Source organism: Anomaloglossus baeobatrachus, chromosome 11, assembly GCF_048569485.1.
Source record: "Anomaloglossus baeobatrachus isolate aAnoBae1 chromosome 11, aAnoBae1.hap1, whole genome shotgun sequence".
NCBI classification, from domain to species: Eukaryota; Metazoa; Chordata; class Amphibia; order Anura; family Aromobatidae; genus Anomaloglossus; species Anomaloglossus baeobatrachus.
The window spans coordinates 170,699,153-170,717,749 of NC_134363.1; the positions used below are offsets into that span (position 1 = coordinate 170,699,153).

The 18,597-nt window shown below is 47.0% G+C and overlaps 1 protein-coding gene across 2 annotated transcripts in view; it reads left to right on the forward strand.

Moving 5' to 3' along the window:
- The window catches only part of DSCAML1 (DS cell adhesion molecule like 1), a 301,513-nt gene that overhangs the window by 60,686 nt on the left and 222,230 nt on the right, over window positions 1-18,597 (forward strand). For both annotated transcript variants that reach the window (XM_075329067.1, XM_075329068.1), the window contains exon 3: window positions 1,728-1,874. In XM_075329067.1, coding sequence (XP_075185182.1) covers window positions 1,728-1,874 — 147 coding nt within the window. The remainder of the gene's footprint in view (window positions 1-1,727; window positions 1,875-18,597) is intronic.

An 18,597-nucleotide genomic window follows, 5' to 3' on the forward strand; every position in this document is an offset into this window, starting at 1 on the left:
GGTTTTCCTCCCGTATCCATGTAGTAAGCTTGGTGTTGTTCCTTATCTATATAGTGAGCTCAGTTCTGTTCCTGTGTCTGTAGTAAACTTGGTCCAGTTCCCATATCAATGTAGTAAGCACGGTTTTGCTCCCATATCTATGTAGTAAGCTCGGGTTTGCTCCTGTATGTATGTAGTAAGCTGGGTTCTATTTCTGTACGTATGTAGTAAGCTCTGTTCTGTTCCTTAACTTATATAGTAAGCTTAGTTCTTCTCCCATATTCATGTAGTAAGCTTGGTTCTGTTCCTTTATCTATGTAGTATGCTTGATTCCACTCTGCTGTCTATGTACTGTTCTTTTTTTCTGTTCCTGTATCTATGTAGTAAGCTCTATTTTGTTCACATTTATGTAGTAAGTTTGGTTTGCTTCCGTATCTATATAGTAAGCTCAGTTCTGTTCTTGTATCTGCAGTAAGCTTTCATTCTGTTCCCGTTCTTATGTAGTAAGCCCCGTTCTGTTCCCATACTCATGCAGTAAACTTGGTTCTGTTCCCGTGTTCATGCAGTAATCACGGTTCTGTATCCATATCTATATAATAAGATCAGTTCTGTTCCCGTATTTATGCAGTAAACTCTGTTCCCATATTTATGTAGTAAGCTCTGTTTCCTGTTGCCGTATTTATGTATTAATCTCAGTTCTGTTCCTGTGTCTGCAGTAAGCTTTCATTGTGTTCTCGTTCTTTTGTAGTAAGCTCAGTTCTGTTCCCGTATTCATGCAGTAAGATTGCTTCTGTTCCCGTGTCAATGTAGTAAGCTCGGTTCTGTCCCCCTACCTATGCAGTAAGATCAGTTCTGTTCCCGTATTCATGCAGTAAGCTTGATTCTGTTCCCGTATCTATGTAGTAAGCTCGGTTCTGTTCTCTTATTTATGTAGTAAGCTTAGTTCTTTGCCTGTATCCATGTCTTAAGTTCTTTTTTCTGTTGCCGTATTTATGTAGTCGTCTCAGTTCTGTTCCTGTGTCTGCAGTAAGCTTTCGTTCTGTTCGAATTCTTATCTAGTAAACTCAGTTCTTTTCCCGTATTCATGCAGTAAACTTGGTTCTGTTCCTGTGTTCATGCAGTAAGCTTTGTTCTGCCCCCCTATGTAGTAAGATCAGTTCTGTTCCCGTATTCATGCAGTAATCTTGGTTCTGTTCCCGTATTTATGTAGTAAGCTCTGTTCTGTTCCCGTATTTATGTAGTAAGCTGTTTTCTGTTCATGTATTTATGTAGTAAGCTCCGTTCTACTGTATCCATGTACTAAGCTCTGTTCTGTTCCTGTATCTTTGTAGTAAACTTGGCTCTGTTCTTCTATGTATGTTGTAAATTATGTTCCCATGCTGTATCTATGTACCAGTCACCATTATTTTTAAAGCCTGCTATCTCTGCTGCTTTATTGCTGCAGCCTGAGATAAGCAGGCTAAATATGGGACGCCTAATCTATTGGCCAGTGGTTTTTAATTGCCCACCAGGCTAAAATTTGCCAGCTAGCCCCTGGCTGTGCTTATACATGAGAGCTGGTGAAGATGGCAGCATCCTGGACATATAGACTTCACATCCAGCATATATTATGGAGAGGGACATGGACATGTCATGGACAACTAAGAGATCTGAAAATGAGTGACGGAATGGAGTTTGCAGCCTTAAAAATAGTGCAGTGTTTGGTAATAGTTTAATACACCTCAAGTAACAAAATGCCTGTACCTTAGTTTTCAGGGAGCCGTACACCGTCCGTGTGGAGGACCAGAGCGCCATGCGTGGAAGTGCGGCTGTATTCAAGTGCCTCACTCAACCCTCCGTGCAGGAATATGTCAGCGTCGTGTCCTGGGAGAAGGACACTGTATCCCTCATATCAGGTATGTCAATCGCTTTTGTGCAATATCAAAGTCTACTGTACCTTCCGAGTCCATCAGATCTCAGTTGCCTTGGGCTACACGGCTCCTTTCAATGCCTACTAAAGAGATTCGAGCCAGAAAATGTCCAAAATCCTCATGACTTATTTTTTTAAGATGGACAATGTTGCTGTTATATGAATTTTCCGTTCAGATGTGATGAAAAATTTGCAAAGTAATTGCATGGCCACATTGTCTGGCTCCATTGCCATGACTGTAACACAACTTTGGAGGACTTTGGTCATGTAGCGCTTGCTCTAGTCCCGAATTTAAATTGCAAATTGTTGTGTAAAATGTTTAATATTTTATGTTGAATATATCTTGGATTCAGTTGCTGCTCAAACGAGAAATTATTGTCATTTATTTCCTACGTGAAGGCAACGTTGCGTCCATGAACGTATCGGGAAATCTTGGCTTAATTCTTGTTTAAAAAGAAAAAAATGGGGTAAAAATTAATCTCACATGTTGGTGCGAAATGGGATTTATTTTTTTAATTATTTCATAATCTTTGTATGTTGTGGGTTTACACATATAACAGTGGTGCTAAATTTACAGACGAAAAATGGCTTTTGGAGAGGTCAAAGAATAGTCAGATTGGTTTATGCTTAGAGGAAGGTGGTCGATGTACAAGTAATCATGAGTCACAACATTTTTCCCCATGGAATGGATGAACGATGGCAGCATTAGACTTCATTCATGGCAGTAAAGAATGGAAAATTGTGGGTCTTAGTCTTTTATATAGGTGAAGCCTTACAAAACTTTTGATGTGTCGAAAGTGTTGATCAGGATCACTGGTGTTCCAGGGCTTGAGACCCTCATCAATCACTAAAATGATGGGGCAGAAGAACTCAGTCAAGCGCTGCTCTTCCCCAAGACTTTCTTTTGAGCATTGACTTCAGTCTCAGAGGAGAGTAAAGCTCTGCTAAGAATGGAAAATTGAGGTTCCTTGTCTTTGATATAGGTGAACACTTACAAAACTTTTGATGTGTCAATAGTTTTGACCAGGATCAGTGGTGTTCCGGGGTTTGAGATCCTCATCAGTCACTAAAATGAAGGAGCAGAAGAACTCAGTGGAGCGCTGCTCTTCTCCAAGACTTTCTATTGAGCATTGACATCAGTCTCAGAGGAGAGTGAAGCTCGGCTAAGAATGGAAAATTGAGGTTCCTTGTCTTTGATATAGGTGAGCCCTTATAAAATGTTTGACATGTCAGAAGTATTGATCAGGATCAGTGGTGTTCGAAGGGCTGAGACCATCATCAGTCACTAAAATGAAGGGGTAGAAGAAGTCCATTGAGCGCTGCTCTTCTCCAAGACTTTCTGTTGAACATTGACTTCAGTCTCAGAGGAGAGTGATGTTCGGCTAAGAATGGAAAATTGAGGTTCTTAGTCCTTGATATAGGTTCAACCTTTTACAAACTTTTGACATGTCAAAACTGTTGATCAGGATCAGTGGTGTTCTGGGTGTTGAGACCCTCATCCATCACTAAAATGACGGGACAGAAGATCTCAGTTGAGTGCTGCTCTTCTCCAAGACTTTGTATTGAGAACTGACTTCAGTCTCAGAGGAGACTGAAGCTCGGCCAAGAATGTGAGTGGAGTACCAGCATCTGGACCACCACAATCATTGAAACAAAGGGAGTAAATGCTAACTCAAGCACTTCTCCAAGACTGAACATTGACGCCCCCCATAAACACTAATATTTGCCAATATCAATGAGTTCTGCAGACTGCCAAATACTTATGTTGGCCCTGGACAACTGATTGTTGAGGGATGTGTCGATTAGTCATGTCCAAGAAGAACTTAGTTGAGTGCTGCTCTTCTCCAAGACTTTCTATTGAGCATTGACTTCAGTCTCAGAGGAGAGTGAAGCTTGGCTAAGAATGGAAAATTGAAGTATCTTGTCTTTGAGATAGGTGAACCCTTACAAAACTTTAGACATGTCAAAAGTGTTGACCAAGATCAGTGGTGTTCTGGTGCTTGAGATCCTCCTCAATCACTAAAATTGAAGGCGCAGAAGAAGTCCATTGAGCGTTGCTCTTCTCGAAAACATCTATTAAGCACTGACTTCAGTCTCTGAGGAGAGTGAAGCTCGGCCAATAATGTCAGTGGGGTGTCAGCGTCTGGACCCTCACAATCATTGAAACAAAGGGAACAAGTGCTAAGTCAGGCACTCCTCCAAGACTGAACACTGAAACCCCCCATAATCAATAGACTAATGTTTGCCGAATTTGCCAATATCATTGAGTTCTGCAGACTGTCTAATGCTTATTTTGGCCCTGGACAACTGATTGTTGAGAGATGTACCAACTGGTTATGTCCAATTTCGGGTTGTGGATTGATTTGTTCTCCAGGAGATAAACTGCCACCAGACATGGCTCTCCCTTAAAGAACTCAGGAGCGTTACGGCGAACGAGCACTCTTGTGTATTGGAAAGACAGCTGAGATGGCGGCACGGTGGCTCAGTGGCTAGCACTGCAGTCTTGCAGCGCTGGGGTCCTGGGTTCAAATCCCACCAAGGACACCATCTGCAAGGAGTTTGTATGTTCTCCCCGTGTTTGCGTGGGTTTCCTCCGGGTACTCCGGTTTCCTCCCACATTCCAAAGACATACAGATAGGGACTCTAGATTGTGAGCCCCAATGGGGACAGTGTTGCCAATGTATGTAAAGTGCTATGGAATTAATAGCGCTATATAAATGAATAAAATTATTATTATTATTAGATGGCTGCTGGCCAAACAATGGTTTGACCGACCGTTCAGCCAACAGTCATCTAATGTGGTGGCCTTTGAGAAGAGCTGCTCTTCGCTAAAATGCTTGTACCTTTTCGTCTTGGCAATCATTAGGGGTCTCAGCAGCCCAACTTGCAGATCCAATATGCAGGGATTAAGTAACAGGACGAGTTTCCTAGGGTTACTCCTAGTTGATGGAGTTGGTCTACACCACGGGGATCCAATAGATGGTACATTTTCCGTGGAACTGGATCGTCTTGCTTTGACATGATGGTATCTGATGCCCTTGACATTAAATATAGGGAGATCTATTACACCTGTGTGAACGCAGCTTTAGCCAGCGAGATAACTGTTGCATAATTGCATTTGCCGTAATCCCTTTTTTTAATAGATATACAACAAAATTACTGGAGAACACTTCACTGTACAAATTTAATTCATTTTATTTGACCCGGATTGAAACAATAAAGTAGCAATTGACTTTTCAATTATGCTCAAGGATCATAAAAATGGAAATCTATCATTCCATCGCTCCGGCCCGCCACGGATGGGATGTGTCATCCTCGTTGCTGTTTGGATAATTGTAGACCGAGCTTTCTATACTTTGTATAGCTGCCCGATTTATGTTCCATGATATCCATCGATAAGCAACCGGTCACAACAATGCCACTTCATCTTAATCAATGAACTCGTGCAAAGAGTAAACTATTGCATAAAATTGTAAGATTAATTCAGGTCATCACATGTATGGCTAAACCCTCCAAATTTGGTGGGACCTACTGACCATCTAATGGTGGCCTCCTCCGAAAGATGACGCTAGGGAGAAGAATCACGTTTGATTTTGACAACTGAGTCTTACTGTGCTCTCAATTCCAAAGTGCCCCATTGCACATGCATGCTTTGGTGCAAGCGGTTGCATCATGGTCACATTAGTAAATTCAATGGGTCAATGGGGCATTTTGATCTTCATGTCACCTGATCCTTTTCTTCTGCAAGCGGAAAAGCCACTGCCAGATGATTGCTGGCCAAGCATTCATGTACAGTATATAGGAGAGTGAGGAGAGATGTTCAGCTCACAGTTAAGATATTGTCATGGGGTATGAGGGGATAACAGGGGCTCCTAATCTGGCCCTCAGACTAGCAGTCCCTATTCCCAGAGATACTTCTGATGGTGACGATCTCTGGACCGCCTTCCTTACCCTGCTCCTGGATAGCCTTGCACTAATACCCCCTCTCCCCAACCACAGGGGAGGGCCGGGACAGAAGTGGTTGGACTCACAGATGAGGAAAAACAGGGAAACCAAACCGTTATCACACAGCTAGCACACACGGAAATAATAATAATAATTTATTCATTTATATAGCGCTATTAATTCCATAGCACTTTACATACATTGGCAACACTGTCCCCATTGGGGCTCACAATCTAAGGTCCCTAACTGTATGTTTTTGGAGTGTGGGAGGAAACCGGAGAACCCGGAGGAAACCCACGCAAACACGGGGAGAACATACAAACTCCTTGCAGATGGTGTCCTTGGTGGGAATTGAACCCAGGACCCCAGCGCTGCAAGACTGCAGTGCTAACTACTGAGCCACCGTGCTGCCCGACCATAGAAGACCATATGTGATAAGGAGGAAATAAAGAGCAGGGAGGAAATTTCCAGACAACAAGAGGGATTCCACAGCCTCCAAGCAGCACACAATAAATCACCAGCAACTGGAACACAACAGCACAAGGACCGGGTTATCAAAAGCTATAGTTGGCAGGGGAAGACCGATTCCTCCCTCTTAAAAAGGCGGGGAGTAACTGTGATAGGTCTCCCACAACATGTGATCCAAAAGGTAATCAGCAGGCTATCAGAAATTAAGTCTAGCTAGTGGTGATCACTAATGAACACACAGCTGGTCGACGCCTGAGCCTGCCTGTGCAACTCAGAAGCACCAGAGAAAACATCAGCGTTTGCAGTCTGAACAGCGCATGATGCCTCCATTACACTTGCCGAATTTAGACCCAAACACTATGTGACATATATATTGCTAGCTACAAAAGACTCCACTCAAAATGACTGTTCAAACCAAGCACTTTTTGAGTGACCAAACAGTACAGTGTACCTTTGCACCTACTTGTTTTGCATCCTATTCAACCCACGTGATTGACCGCTCTAGCTTTATAGGATCCAGGGGAGAGCGGGTGCATTGATCTAACGATGCACTGAGCACCTGTGCTTGGTTTGAACAGTCAATGTGTGCTGACCATTTAATTTGGTAAAAATACTGAAATATTTTAGATGTAGGTCCCTTTAAACCTTCACTGTGCTAATTATAGGCAGCAGTCGCGGTTTCATTTGGACCATGCTACTTTTTCCTCTGAGCGTTTAGCCTAATATGTGCCGTAAAGGTTACCTGCATTAATACCGTATACGTGTTTCATCATTCCTCACCTTACCTCTCATGTCACCAGGCTCCAGAGCTAATTTGCTGTATTTCCATTCATTTTATTACCGTTTGCTTATGTTTGTACATGCTGAAATGGATCATTATCGGTGTAAGTTTTCCATGAACCTGCGTCGTGAGATGCACTATTGGTCAGCAAAAACCCAGCGAGCCATTACTCACCGGCTGCTCGTCATTAACGAATTAAGTGCGGCAGCAAACGTACTGCAGGACCCGGAGTAATCCCATAGATCCATCAGACGCTTAGTTGGGACACCTTCCCTACTCGATATACAGGTGCACAGCTAATTATAAGGCTATTACAGGCAAATACCATTACTGGTAATGCTAACGATGAGGCTATAATTAGTGCCGAACCTGCGCAGGTGCAAAAACGCGTCTCTGAGACGGAGGGAGGGATCCATCCTGATTTCTGTGTATCGTGACCCTTGAGAATAACTAAGCGTATATAGCACCTACATATAACACCTGTGACCACTTCACCTATACCGCTAATGATTTCTACTAATGTAACTCGTTATTGTGGATAACAAACAAGTAATTTGTATTATTCACATTAAAACTGCCTTTGGTGCACATATCTCATCCGCTATGTCCGGGCACGGTCCTGATTCTCCTGCTCTGTACCTTGACATCCTCTTCTTCTTTTATATGGAAGGGGGTATTTCTTCATGGTGATGCTATAGTATTAAATTAAATACCTTTTATTTTTGGTCTTCAGTTCCCAGTTCACTGAATTGACAGGGAATTGTGAATTGAAGATCAACAATGAAGGTATTTCATTTAATATTTGAGGCTCCACACTTCTGACAGTGGACCAGTGTTTCTTTACATAGTTTTTATTTTGTGGGCAGTTCCTTTGAATCTGCATTCTGCCAGCACAATCGGTGTTGGTACTTCCTTTCCCCTCACTTTCCTTGCTGTTGGGCAAAGTCCCACTCCTGCTTGATGTAGAGGAGCAAGGACCCACCTCCGCATGCTGTAGAAGGGCAAATATCCGCCCCCACATGCTGTAGAGGGGCAAAGACCCGCCTATGCATGCTGTAGAAGGGTATAGACCCAACCCTGCATGCTATAGAGAAGCATAGATTCGCGCCTGCAGACTGTAGAGGGGCAAAGACCCACCCCCGCTTGCTATAGAGAGGCATAGATTCGCCCCTGCATGATGTAGAAAGGCATAGACCCACTACTGCATGATGTAGAAGGGCATAGACTCACTCCTGCATGATGTAGAGGGATATAGACTCACCCCTGCATGGTGTAGAGGGGCATAGACTCACCCCTGCATGGTGTAGAGGGGCATAGACTCACTCCTGCATGATGTAGAGGGATATAGACTCACCCCTGCATGCTGTAGAAGGGCAAACACCCCCCACCCCCCTGCATGCTGTAGAAGGGCACAGACCCACCCCTTTAAGCTGCAAAGAGGCAAAGACCCACCCCCACATGCTGTATATAGGCAAATACCCACCCCTGCATGCTGTAGAAGGGCAAAAACCCACCCCTGCATGCTGTAGAAGGGCAAAAACCCACCCCTGCATGCTGTAGAAGGGCAAAAACCCACCCCTGCATGCTGTAGAAGGGCAAAAACCCACCCCTGCATGCTGTAGAAGGGCAAAAACCCACCCCTGCATGCTGTAGAAGGGCAAAAACCCACCCCTGCATGCTGTAGAAGGGCAAAAATCCACCCCTGCATGCTGTAGAAGGGCAAAACCCCCCACCCCCCTGCATGCTGTAGAAGGGCAAAACCCCCCACCCCCCTGCATGCTGTAGAAGGGCAAAAAACCCCACCCCTGCATGCTGTAGAAGGGCAAAAACCCACCCCTGCATGCTGTAGAAGGGTAAAAACCCCCACCCCTGCATGCTGTAGAAGGGCAAAACCCCCCACCCCCCTGCATGCTGTAGAAGGGCAAAAAACCCCACCCCTGCATGCTGTAGAAGGGCAAAAACCCACCCCTGCATGCTGTAGAAGGGTAAAAACCCCCACCCCTGCATGCTGTAGAAGGGCAAAAACCACCACCCCTGCATGCTGTAGAAGGGCAAAAACCCACCCCTGCATGCTGTAGAAGGGCAAAAACCCACCCCTGCATGCTGTAGAAGGGCAAAAACCCCCCACCCCTGCATGCTGTAGAAGGGCAAAAACCCCCACCCCTGCATGCTGTAGAAGGGCAAAAACCCCCACCCCTGCATGCTGTAGAAGGGCAAAAACCCCCACCCCTGCATGCTGTAGAAGGGCAAAAACCCACCCCTGCATGCTGTAGAAGGGCAAAAACCCACCCCTGCATGCTGTAAAGGGGCAAAAACCCACCCCCGCATGCTGTAGAAGGGCAAAAACCCATCCCCGCATGCTGTAGAAGGGCAAAAACCCATCCCCGCATGCTGTAGAAGGGGCATCTGGGTGGGTGTCTCTGCCTCTGCAGACGAATAACAGTTAATAATAGAAAATTCAACCTAGAAGAATAGTTTTTAATAGAGGCCATCTCAGACACATTGTGCTATATGTATCCATCATATGGCAGCATGTAGTGCGCCTATGACGCTTCCTCGCTGAAGGCTGCAATTTAGAAATTGGCAGGGGGCAACTGGTATTTTACTGAAGACCCCCCGATATCTCCTGAAAAAACGCTGGATTAAATTTATAAGGGTGCCTGAAAATCTAGAATCTAGGTCTGAAAGTTTACTAGGCCTCATTTATCAAACTGTCCTTGTTGCTCATAGCAACCAATCACAGTTCAGCTTTCATTTTTTAAACAGTTCTTGTAAATTGAAAGCGGCCATGTCATTGGTTGCTATAGGCAACAAGGCCAATTTTTCCCTTTTAGACTGTTTTTCTAAATTTTGCAAATTGAGACGAGACAGAAAGTAGAGAAAATGTGTTATTTCCAGAGTTTGGGTCTTATGTAGGGCTCATATATTTACATCCGGACATTATTGGTCTCAGCATTACAATGCAGCCTTGGATGTCATTAACATGTAATTAATATTTTATTACTTCGTCCCATAATGGAGCTGATACGTTTTTATGTAGTGACCTATGGTGACCCCTGTGTCTGTAGGATGTTGACCTAGGGTTTGGGGTATATTGGGGCTGATTGGAGAGTGGGGGGGTAAGGAATATGAAGTGCTCAGCGATCTTCCCTGTGAGGCCTGGCGTGATTCTTATCTCGTTGCCATGGTAACAGGAAGAGAAGGTGCGAGATGTTTTCATTTTCTGTGTTAATTCAGATATTCAGATGAAGTTGTGAGCCGTGCATAGAAAAAAGAGGGAGAGGGGAGACGAGAACAGGGGAGGAGGGAACAAAGGAAGGAACGGGGGGCTCGGGGACCGAGGGCTGTGATTGATGGAGGGATGCCAGAGAATATTAGAAGTGGGGAAGAAATCAAGAAAAAAAAATAGGAAAAAGAAGCAGTTAGAGGAAAATGGTAATCAAATGAAGAAAAGAGGGGAAACTAGAGCCCTCCATGATAGATTGATTGCACGGTCCATGTGGCTAATGACGTGTCCTGTGCGGCACTTTAGACATTCACACTTCTAGTTATGGCACCCATATACAGGGAATGATTTATTCCCGCCAGCCCCCCATTCACTTGCATGCTCATGTATATGGGGGGCTGACTCCCAATCTCAATGCTTGATCAGTTTGGCCTACTGCGCTCACAATTGGGAGATGGATGTAGACAAGCCCCAGAAAAATGAAAGGATCAGGCATTAAAATCAACATATCCAATCCTTCTTTACCCTGACATCAACTGCCTCCGTAATTAGTTTGTATGGTCAACTAAAAGGGGTTGTACACCCTCAAGGGCAATTCCTTCCTTCCTTCCTCCCTTCCTTCCTCCCTTCCTTCCTCCCTTCCTTCCTCCCTTCCTCCCTTCCCTTCCCTTCCCTTCCTCCCTTCCCTTCCTCCCTTCCCTTCCTCCCTTCCCTTCCTCCCTTCCCTTCCTCCCTTCCCTTCCTCCCTTCCCTTCCCTTCCTCCCTTCCTCCCTTCCCTTCCTCCCTTCCCTTCCCTTCCCTTCCTCCCTTCCCTTCCCTTCCTCCCTTCCCTTCCCTTCCTCCCTTCCCTTCCCTTCCTCCCTTCCCTTCCCTTCCTCCCTTCCTCCCTTCCCTTCCTCCCTTCCCTTCCCTTCCCTTCCTCCCTTCCCTTCCCTTCCTCCCTTCCCTTCCCTTCCTCCCTTCCCTTCCCTTCCTCCCTTCCCTTCCCTTCCTCCCTTCCCTTCCCTTCCTCCCTTCCCTTCCTCCCTTCCCTTCCTCCCTTCCCTTCCTCCCTTCCCTTCCTCCCTTCCCTTCCCTTCCTTCCCTTCCCGCCCCTTCCTCCCGCCCCTTCCCTTCCCTTCCCGCCCCTTCCCTTCCCGCCCCTTCCCTTCCTTCCTCCCTTCCCTTCCTCCCTCCCTTCCTGATTGCAGCACTCAGCAGGCCTTAAGACTATGAATTGAGTGTGCTGTGCATGCACAGCAACCCCCTTGATTCTAATAGGGAATTTCACAGCCCCATCTCTCTATACATGGGAGTTCCAGCAGTCGGATCTTCATCTCTATGGATAGGTAATATCTAGTGATGAGCGAACTCTACCATGCTCGGGTGCTCAGCACTGGTAACTAGTCATGAGCGGGCACTACCATGCTCGGGTGCTCTGTACTCGTAACTAGTGATGAGCGGGCACTACCATGCTCGGGTGCTAGGTACTCGTAACTAGTGATGAGCGGGCACTACCATGCTCGGGTGCTCAGTACTGGTAACTAGTGATGAGCGGGCACTACCATGCTCGGGTGCTCAGTACTGGTAACTAGTGATGAGCGGACACTACCATGCTCGGGTGCTCAGTACTGGTAACTAGTGATGAGCGGGCACTACCATGCTCGGGTGCTCAGTACTGGTAACTAGTGATGAGCGGGCACTACCATGCTCGGGTGCTCAGTACTGGTAACTAGTGATGAGCGGGCACTACCATGCTCGGGTGCTCAGTACTGGTAACTAGTGATGAGGGGGCACTACCATTCTCGGGTGCTCAGTACTCGTAACTAGTGATGAGCGGGCACTACCATGCTCGGGTGCTCAGTACTTGTAACTAGTGATGAGCGGGCACTACCATGCTCGGGTGGTCAGTACTCGTAACCAGTGATCAGCGGGCACTACCATGCTCGGGTGCTCAGTACTGGTAACTAGTGATGAGCGGGCACTACCATGCTCAGGTGCTCTGTACTGGTAACTAGTGATGAGCGGGCACTACCATGCTCAGGTGCTCTGTACTGGTAACTAGTGATGAGCGGGCACTACCATGCGCGGGTGCTAAGTACTGGTAACTAGTGATGAGCGGGCACTACCATGCTCAGGTGCTCAGTACTGGTAACTAGTGATGAGCGGGCACTACCATGCGCGGGTGCTCTGTACTGGTAACTAGTGATGAGCGGGCACTACCATGCTCTGGTGTCCAGTACTGGTAAATAGTGATGAGCGGGCACTACCATGCGCGGGTGCTCTGTACTGGTAACTAGTGATGAGCGGGCACTACCATGCTCAGGTGCTCAGTACTGGTAACTAGTGATGAGCGGGCACTACCATGCTCGGGTGCTTGGTACTCGTAACGAGTAGAGATGAGTGAACTGAACACAGACTTTTCTCAAAAAACAGAGTTCTGGTTTGAAGTTCGGGTGCTTTACGTTTGCAAACCACTCACATGAGCATCGCTGTGCTCGGGTACGCTCGGTGCTCAGCCCAGTGTGAGCCTCTTGCCGTGTTTGAACGACTCACACCGGGGGGAACAACAGCGTGATCAAATGTAGCGTGCAACCCAAAAAAAAATGGATTGCATCCAAGAGAATCACTTTATTGACTGCATATATCGGTATGATTTGCCTTACAAATATTCTTCCCTAACTCCTTGTTATCCGCCCTGTCTTTGCGTCTCGCTATGATGAATATTTCAGTCTGGATGCCATTTTTTGCCTCGTCTTTTCTTTATTATGTAAATGATTTGGCCTCGTTATTGGTTGAGACTTGATGGTGCACGAGCTGCGTACACGAGATCGGCAGGAGCAGCAAGTATCTGAGCGGCCGATCTGTATACCTCCTCTCATTAATACATACACCTGTATATACAAATACCTAATTCATGACAGGCAGGAATGTTACAGAACAATAGGGCTTGTCCCTCTGTCTCCGCTATTGTTTAGGGCGCTACACTTCTTCATCGGGAGGTGATAGGTGCAGACAATTTGATATTCGTCAGCCTCGTGCCAGGTCACGTATGCGCCCAGCAGGTATTGTGCACCTGTCCTATTAATTGGAACCTGCCAATACTTGTCGGCATCATCTCTCACCACCCCGATGTGGAACTGGCACTGGAGAACCCCTGAAACTGTCGTGAATATATGTGATATATTTTATATTCTATTACAAATATATAATATTACATTTAATGTTCAGAAATGATGCAAAAGTTGTTATTGTGCATCAATATTTGTAAAAAAAAATTCTGTTCAATTCTTTCCTCGCCAGTGCTGACACTCCTGTTGTCCCCATTAGTCAATGTTGTACTTTGCTGAGTGCTGTCGAGGATGTACAGGACGATTATTATTTTTTTTATCATTATTATTATTATTATAGCGCCATTTAGTCCATGGCCCTTTACATGTAAAAAAGGGTATACATAGCATGGACAAGGACAATAATTCTAAACAAAACAAGGCACAGACATGTACAGGAGGAGAGAGGACCCTGCCCCCGAGGGCTCACAGCCTACAGGAGGAGAGAGGACCCTGCCCCCGAGGGCTCACAGCCTACAGGAGGAGAGAGGACCCTGCCCCCGAGGGCTCACAGCCTACAGGAGGAGAGAGGACCCTGCCCCCGAGGGCTCACAGCCTACAGGAGGAGAGAGGACCCTGCCCCCAAGGGCTCACAGCCTACAGGAGGAGAGAGGGGACCCTGCCCCCGAGGGCTCACAGCCTACAGGAGGAGAGAGGGGACCCTGCCCCCGAGGGCTCACAGCCTACAGGAGGAGAGAGGACCCTGCCCCCGAGGGCTCACAGCCTACAGGAGGAGAGAGAGGACCCTGCCCCCGAGGGCTCACAGCCTACAGGAGGAGAGAGAGGACCCTGCCCCCGAGGGCTCACAACCTACAGGAGAGAGAGAGAGAGAGGACACTGCCCCCGAGGGCTCACAACCTACAGGAGGAGAGAGAGAGAGAGAGGGAGAGAGAGAGAGAGAGGACACTGCCCCCGAGGGCTCACAACCTACAGGAGGAGAGAGAGAGAGGACACTGCCCCCGAGGGTTCACAACCTACAGGAGGAGAGAGAGAGAGGACACTGCCCCCGAGGGTTCACAACCTACAGGAGGAGAGAGAGAGAGGACACTGCCCCTGAGGGCTCACAGCCTACAGGAGGAGAGAGAGGACCCTGCCCCCGAGGGCTCACCGCCTACAGGAGGAGAGAGAGGACCCTGCCCCCGAGGGCTCACCGCCTACAGGAGGAGAGAGAGGACCCTGCCCCCGAGGGCTCACAGCCTACAGGAGGAGAGAGAGGACCCTGCCCCCGAGGGCTCACAGCCTACAGGAGGAGAGAGAGGACACCCTGCCCCTGAGGGCTCACAGCCTACAGGAGGAGAGAGAGGACACCCTGCCCCTGAGGGCTCACAGCCTACAGGAGGAGAGAGAGGACACCCTGCCCCTGAGGGCTCACAGCCTACAGGAGGAGAGAGGACCCTGCCCCCGAGGGCTCACAGCCTACAGGAGGAGAGAGAGGACTCTGCCCGCGAGGGCTCACAGTCTACAGGAGGAGAGAGAGGACCCTGCCCTCGAGGGCTCACAGTCTACAGGAGGAGAGAGAACCCTGCCCACGAGAGCTCGCAGTCTACAGGAAGAGAGAGGACCCAGACCGCGAGGGCTCGCAGTCTACAGGAAGAGAGAGGACCCTGCCCGCGAGGGCTCGCAGTCTACAGGAGGAGAGAGAACCATGCCCGTGAGGGCTCGCAGTCTACAGGAGGAGAGAGAACCCTGCCCACGAGGGTTCACAATCTACAGGAGGAAAGAGGACCCTGACCACAAGGGATCATAGTCTACAGGAGGAGAGAAGACCCTGCCCATGAGGACTCAGTTTACAAGAGATAGGTGAGGATACAGTAGGTGAGGGTAGAGATGGTTGTGTGGTGCCACATAGCGGACTGAGGGTTTCGGCAGGTTGTAGACTTGTCAGAAGAGGTGGGTCTTCAGGTTCCTTTTGAAGCTTGTCAAGGTGGGCAAGAGTCAGATATGTTGCGGCATTCCAGAGTATAGAGGAAGCACGGGAGAACTCTTGGATGCGGTGGTGGGAAGAGGAGATGAGAGGGTAGCAGTGAAGATCTTGTGAGGATCTGAGGTTACGTGCAGGTAAGTATCAGGAGACCAGGTCACAGATGTATGGAGGAGACAGGTAGTGGATGGCTTTGTAGGTCATGGTTAGGGTTTTGACTGGAGTCGTTCGGCAATGGGAAGCCAGTGAAGGGATTGGCAGAGAGGAGAGGTCAGGAAGTAGCAGGGGATAGGTGGATTAGCCGGGCAGCATAGTGTAGAATAGATTGTAGGGTGCGAGACTGTTAGAGGGGAGGCCACAGAGCAGGAGGTTGCAATAGTACAGGCGGGAGATAACAAGGGCATGCACTAGGGGGTTTGCAGCTTCTTGGGAAAGGAATGTACGAATACGGGAAATGTTTTTGAGTTGGAGGTGGCAGGAGGTGAAGAGGGCTTGGATGTGTGCATGAAAGTGAGTCTAGCGTTTCTCCCAGGCAGCGAGCACGTTGGACTGGGGAGAGTGAGCAGCCATTGACTTTGATGGATATGTCAGGTGGGGGCGTTGAGTGAGGAGGAGGAAAAGAGAATGAATTTTGTTACTGCCAATCACTTTGGTGGTCTTGTGCTGTACATGCTAGTCTCACCGCTGAAGTCAATGATTGATTTGCTACAGTGAATACAAGGCTGTACATCACTTGACCGCTGTACCAAAGAGATCCAAGACACGTGGGGGCTATGAAAGTGTTGGCTCTGGATTGTGTCACCGCTGTGATCTCTGCTATAATATCTCAGAATCAATGTATGTGTTTGTTTTTTGTATATTTAGATAAAGATATATACTAGCTGTAGCACCCGGTGTTTCCCAGGATAGTAACGGTCTCTCTGTTTCTCTCCCAGTCTCTGTCTGTCTCCCTCTCTTTCTATCTCTTTCCCTGTCTGTCTCTTTCCCTATCTGTCTCGGTCTCTCTTTCCCTGTCTGTCTCGGTCTCTCTTTCCCTGTCGGTCTCTCTTTCCCTGTCGGTCTCTCTTTCCCTGTCGGTCTCTCTTTCCCTGTCGGTCTCTCTTTCCCTGTCGGTCTCTCTTTCCCTGTCGGTCTCTCTTTCCCTGTCGGTCTCTCTTTCCCTGTCGGTCTCTCTTTCCCTGTCGGTCTCTCTTTCCCTGTCGGTCTCTCTTTCCCTGTCGGTCTCTCTTTCCCTGTCTGTCTCTTTCCCTGTCTGTCGCTTTCCCTGTCTGCCTCTTTCCCTGTCTGTCGCTTTCCCTGTCTGTCGCTTTCCCTGTCTGTCGCTTTCCCTGTCTGTCGCTTTCCCTGTCTGTCGCTTTCCCTGTCTGTCGCTTTCCCTGTCTGTCGCTTTCCCTGTCTTGTCTCTGTGTCTGTCTCTTTCCCTGGCTGCATTGTGGCACACCAACATTCCATTTAAGGGCGTGGCCGCGCATTCTTCTGAAGTTCTAGCTGCATTGTGGCTCCCAGCTCCATTGACGTTAATGGAGGCAGGTTCTTTGGTGAATAACTGTAAAGCGCGGGGTTAAAATTTCCCCTTAAAACATAGTCTATGATGTACCCTGAGTCGATTGGAGTGTCTGTGCAAAATGTGATTGTACGCTAAAGGAGTTTTCACCATTGCATGTACAAACACATAGATATACACACACTCAGCTTTATATATTAGATTTACAGTCTATATATAGTTCCATGTGTGTGTGATGGATACATAGATGTGTATGGTGTATATATATATATACACACACACACACACACACACACACACACACACACACACATATACATATATATATGTGTATATATATATATATATATATATATATATATATATGTGTGTATATATATATATATATATATATATGTATATATATAATGTATATGTATATATGTATATGTGTGTATATATATATATATGTATATATGTATATATGTAATATATATACCAACCACATTGATAAAAGTTAGTCTCTCCGCACTCTGTAATAAATCTATGACCCTTGCGGCTCCGAGGCTGGAGATCCTGTGTCTTCTGTCTGGAGAACTAAATACCTTTCTACTCCCTGTCAGACATAGTGAATGTTTGTGTATGCCTCCTGTCAGCATTACTAAGAATCTGTGTACTCCTCCTGTCAGAAATATTGAGTATCTGTGTACACATGCAGTCAGTAATACTATGCATTTTATTCCCAGCATGTATCTTTGATACTACGGGACTGAATTGCTCTGAAATGAGACTGTTTACCTGGAGCTTTACACAAGTTTCTCCATTTTAGACCATTTTACTATTGCTAAATGAAATGTATGTAACGCTCGTCTGTTTGGTTTATGCACATTTTATGCACCCTGAGTAGCGCTGTATAATAGTGAGATGTTAAAAACCAGTATAGTTCGTGTGTATACAGAAGAATGAGCCATACGAGGCAGCGTCATCCCACCTCGCTGCCTCGTGACGCCACTGTCGTGCATTGTACGGTGTCTCCTTGGGTCATTGGTACTGTATATGGTAGTCAATTTTCTGGTTGTCCGTGATACCTGGACCATTTGGGTCGACACGTCCAATGACATTGTGTTAGACATTACCGATGGGTATTCCCGGAAAAACGTTTTAACTGGATGACACTACTAATGGCCAATCCTAAAGACCTTCCGCATGACATGACCATCGGCCAAACTCGTCAGGACCTGCGGACTATCTGTGTATGGTAGTGCGCAGCACTGGCGGAGACAGAAAAGGGCACCTGTTCAAAAACAATATATGGGCCCTTTGCCGCCCAAGAGCTCATCATAATGCACAATTTCACCTGTTTTGGAGATAGAAATGGGCCCCCCAATCTGTTGGTCAAACGTTGGATAACCAAACTTTCTGATTTTGGTATGACCTACAGACGAACTGATGTGTATGGTAGTGCCCCAAATTGTCCAGATGGCACATGTTTAGGTGTGAGGGAAGGGGAAACAGATTGTGGTTGGTTTCCATAATATAATCATTGGTGACCCATCCAAAAACAAAAAAGGAGTACCATGCCCCCTGAGAGGTACTGTGGAAGAGTGCCCACCGCTCCATTCAAAGTCTATAGAACAGAGGAAGCTGATACAAGTGGTGCAGAAGCCCACCTGTGTCACTCAATTCAAGCTGGGAATTTGAGGTCCCCGTTCTTGTAAACATTGGAGTAACATTATTAGGGCCCAGTGGCGTAACTAGAGTTCGATGAGCCCTGGTGCAAAATTTGGACCTGCCC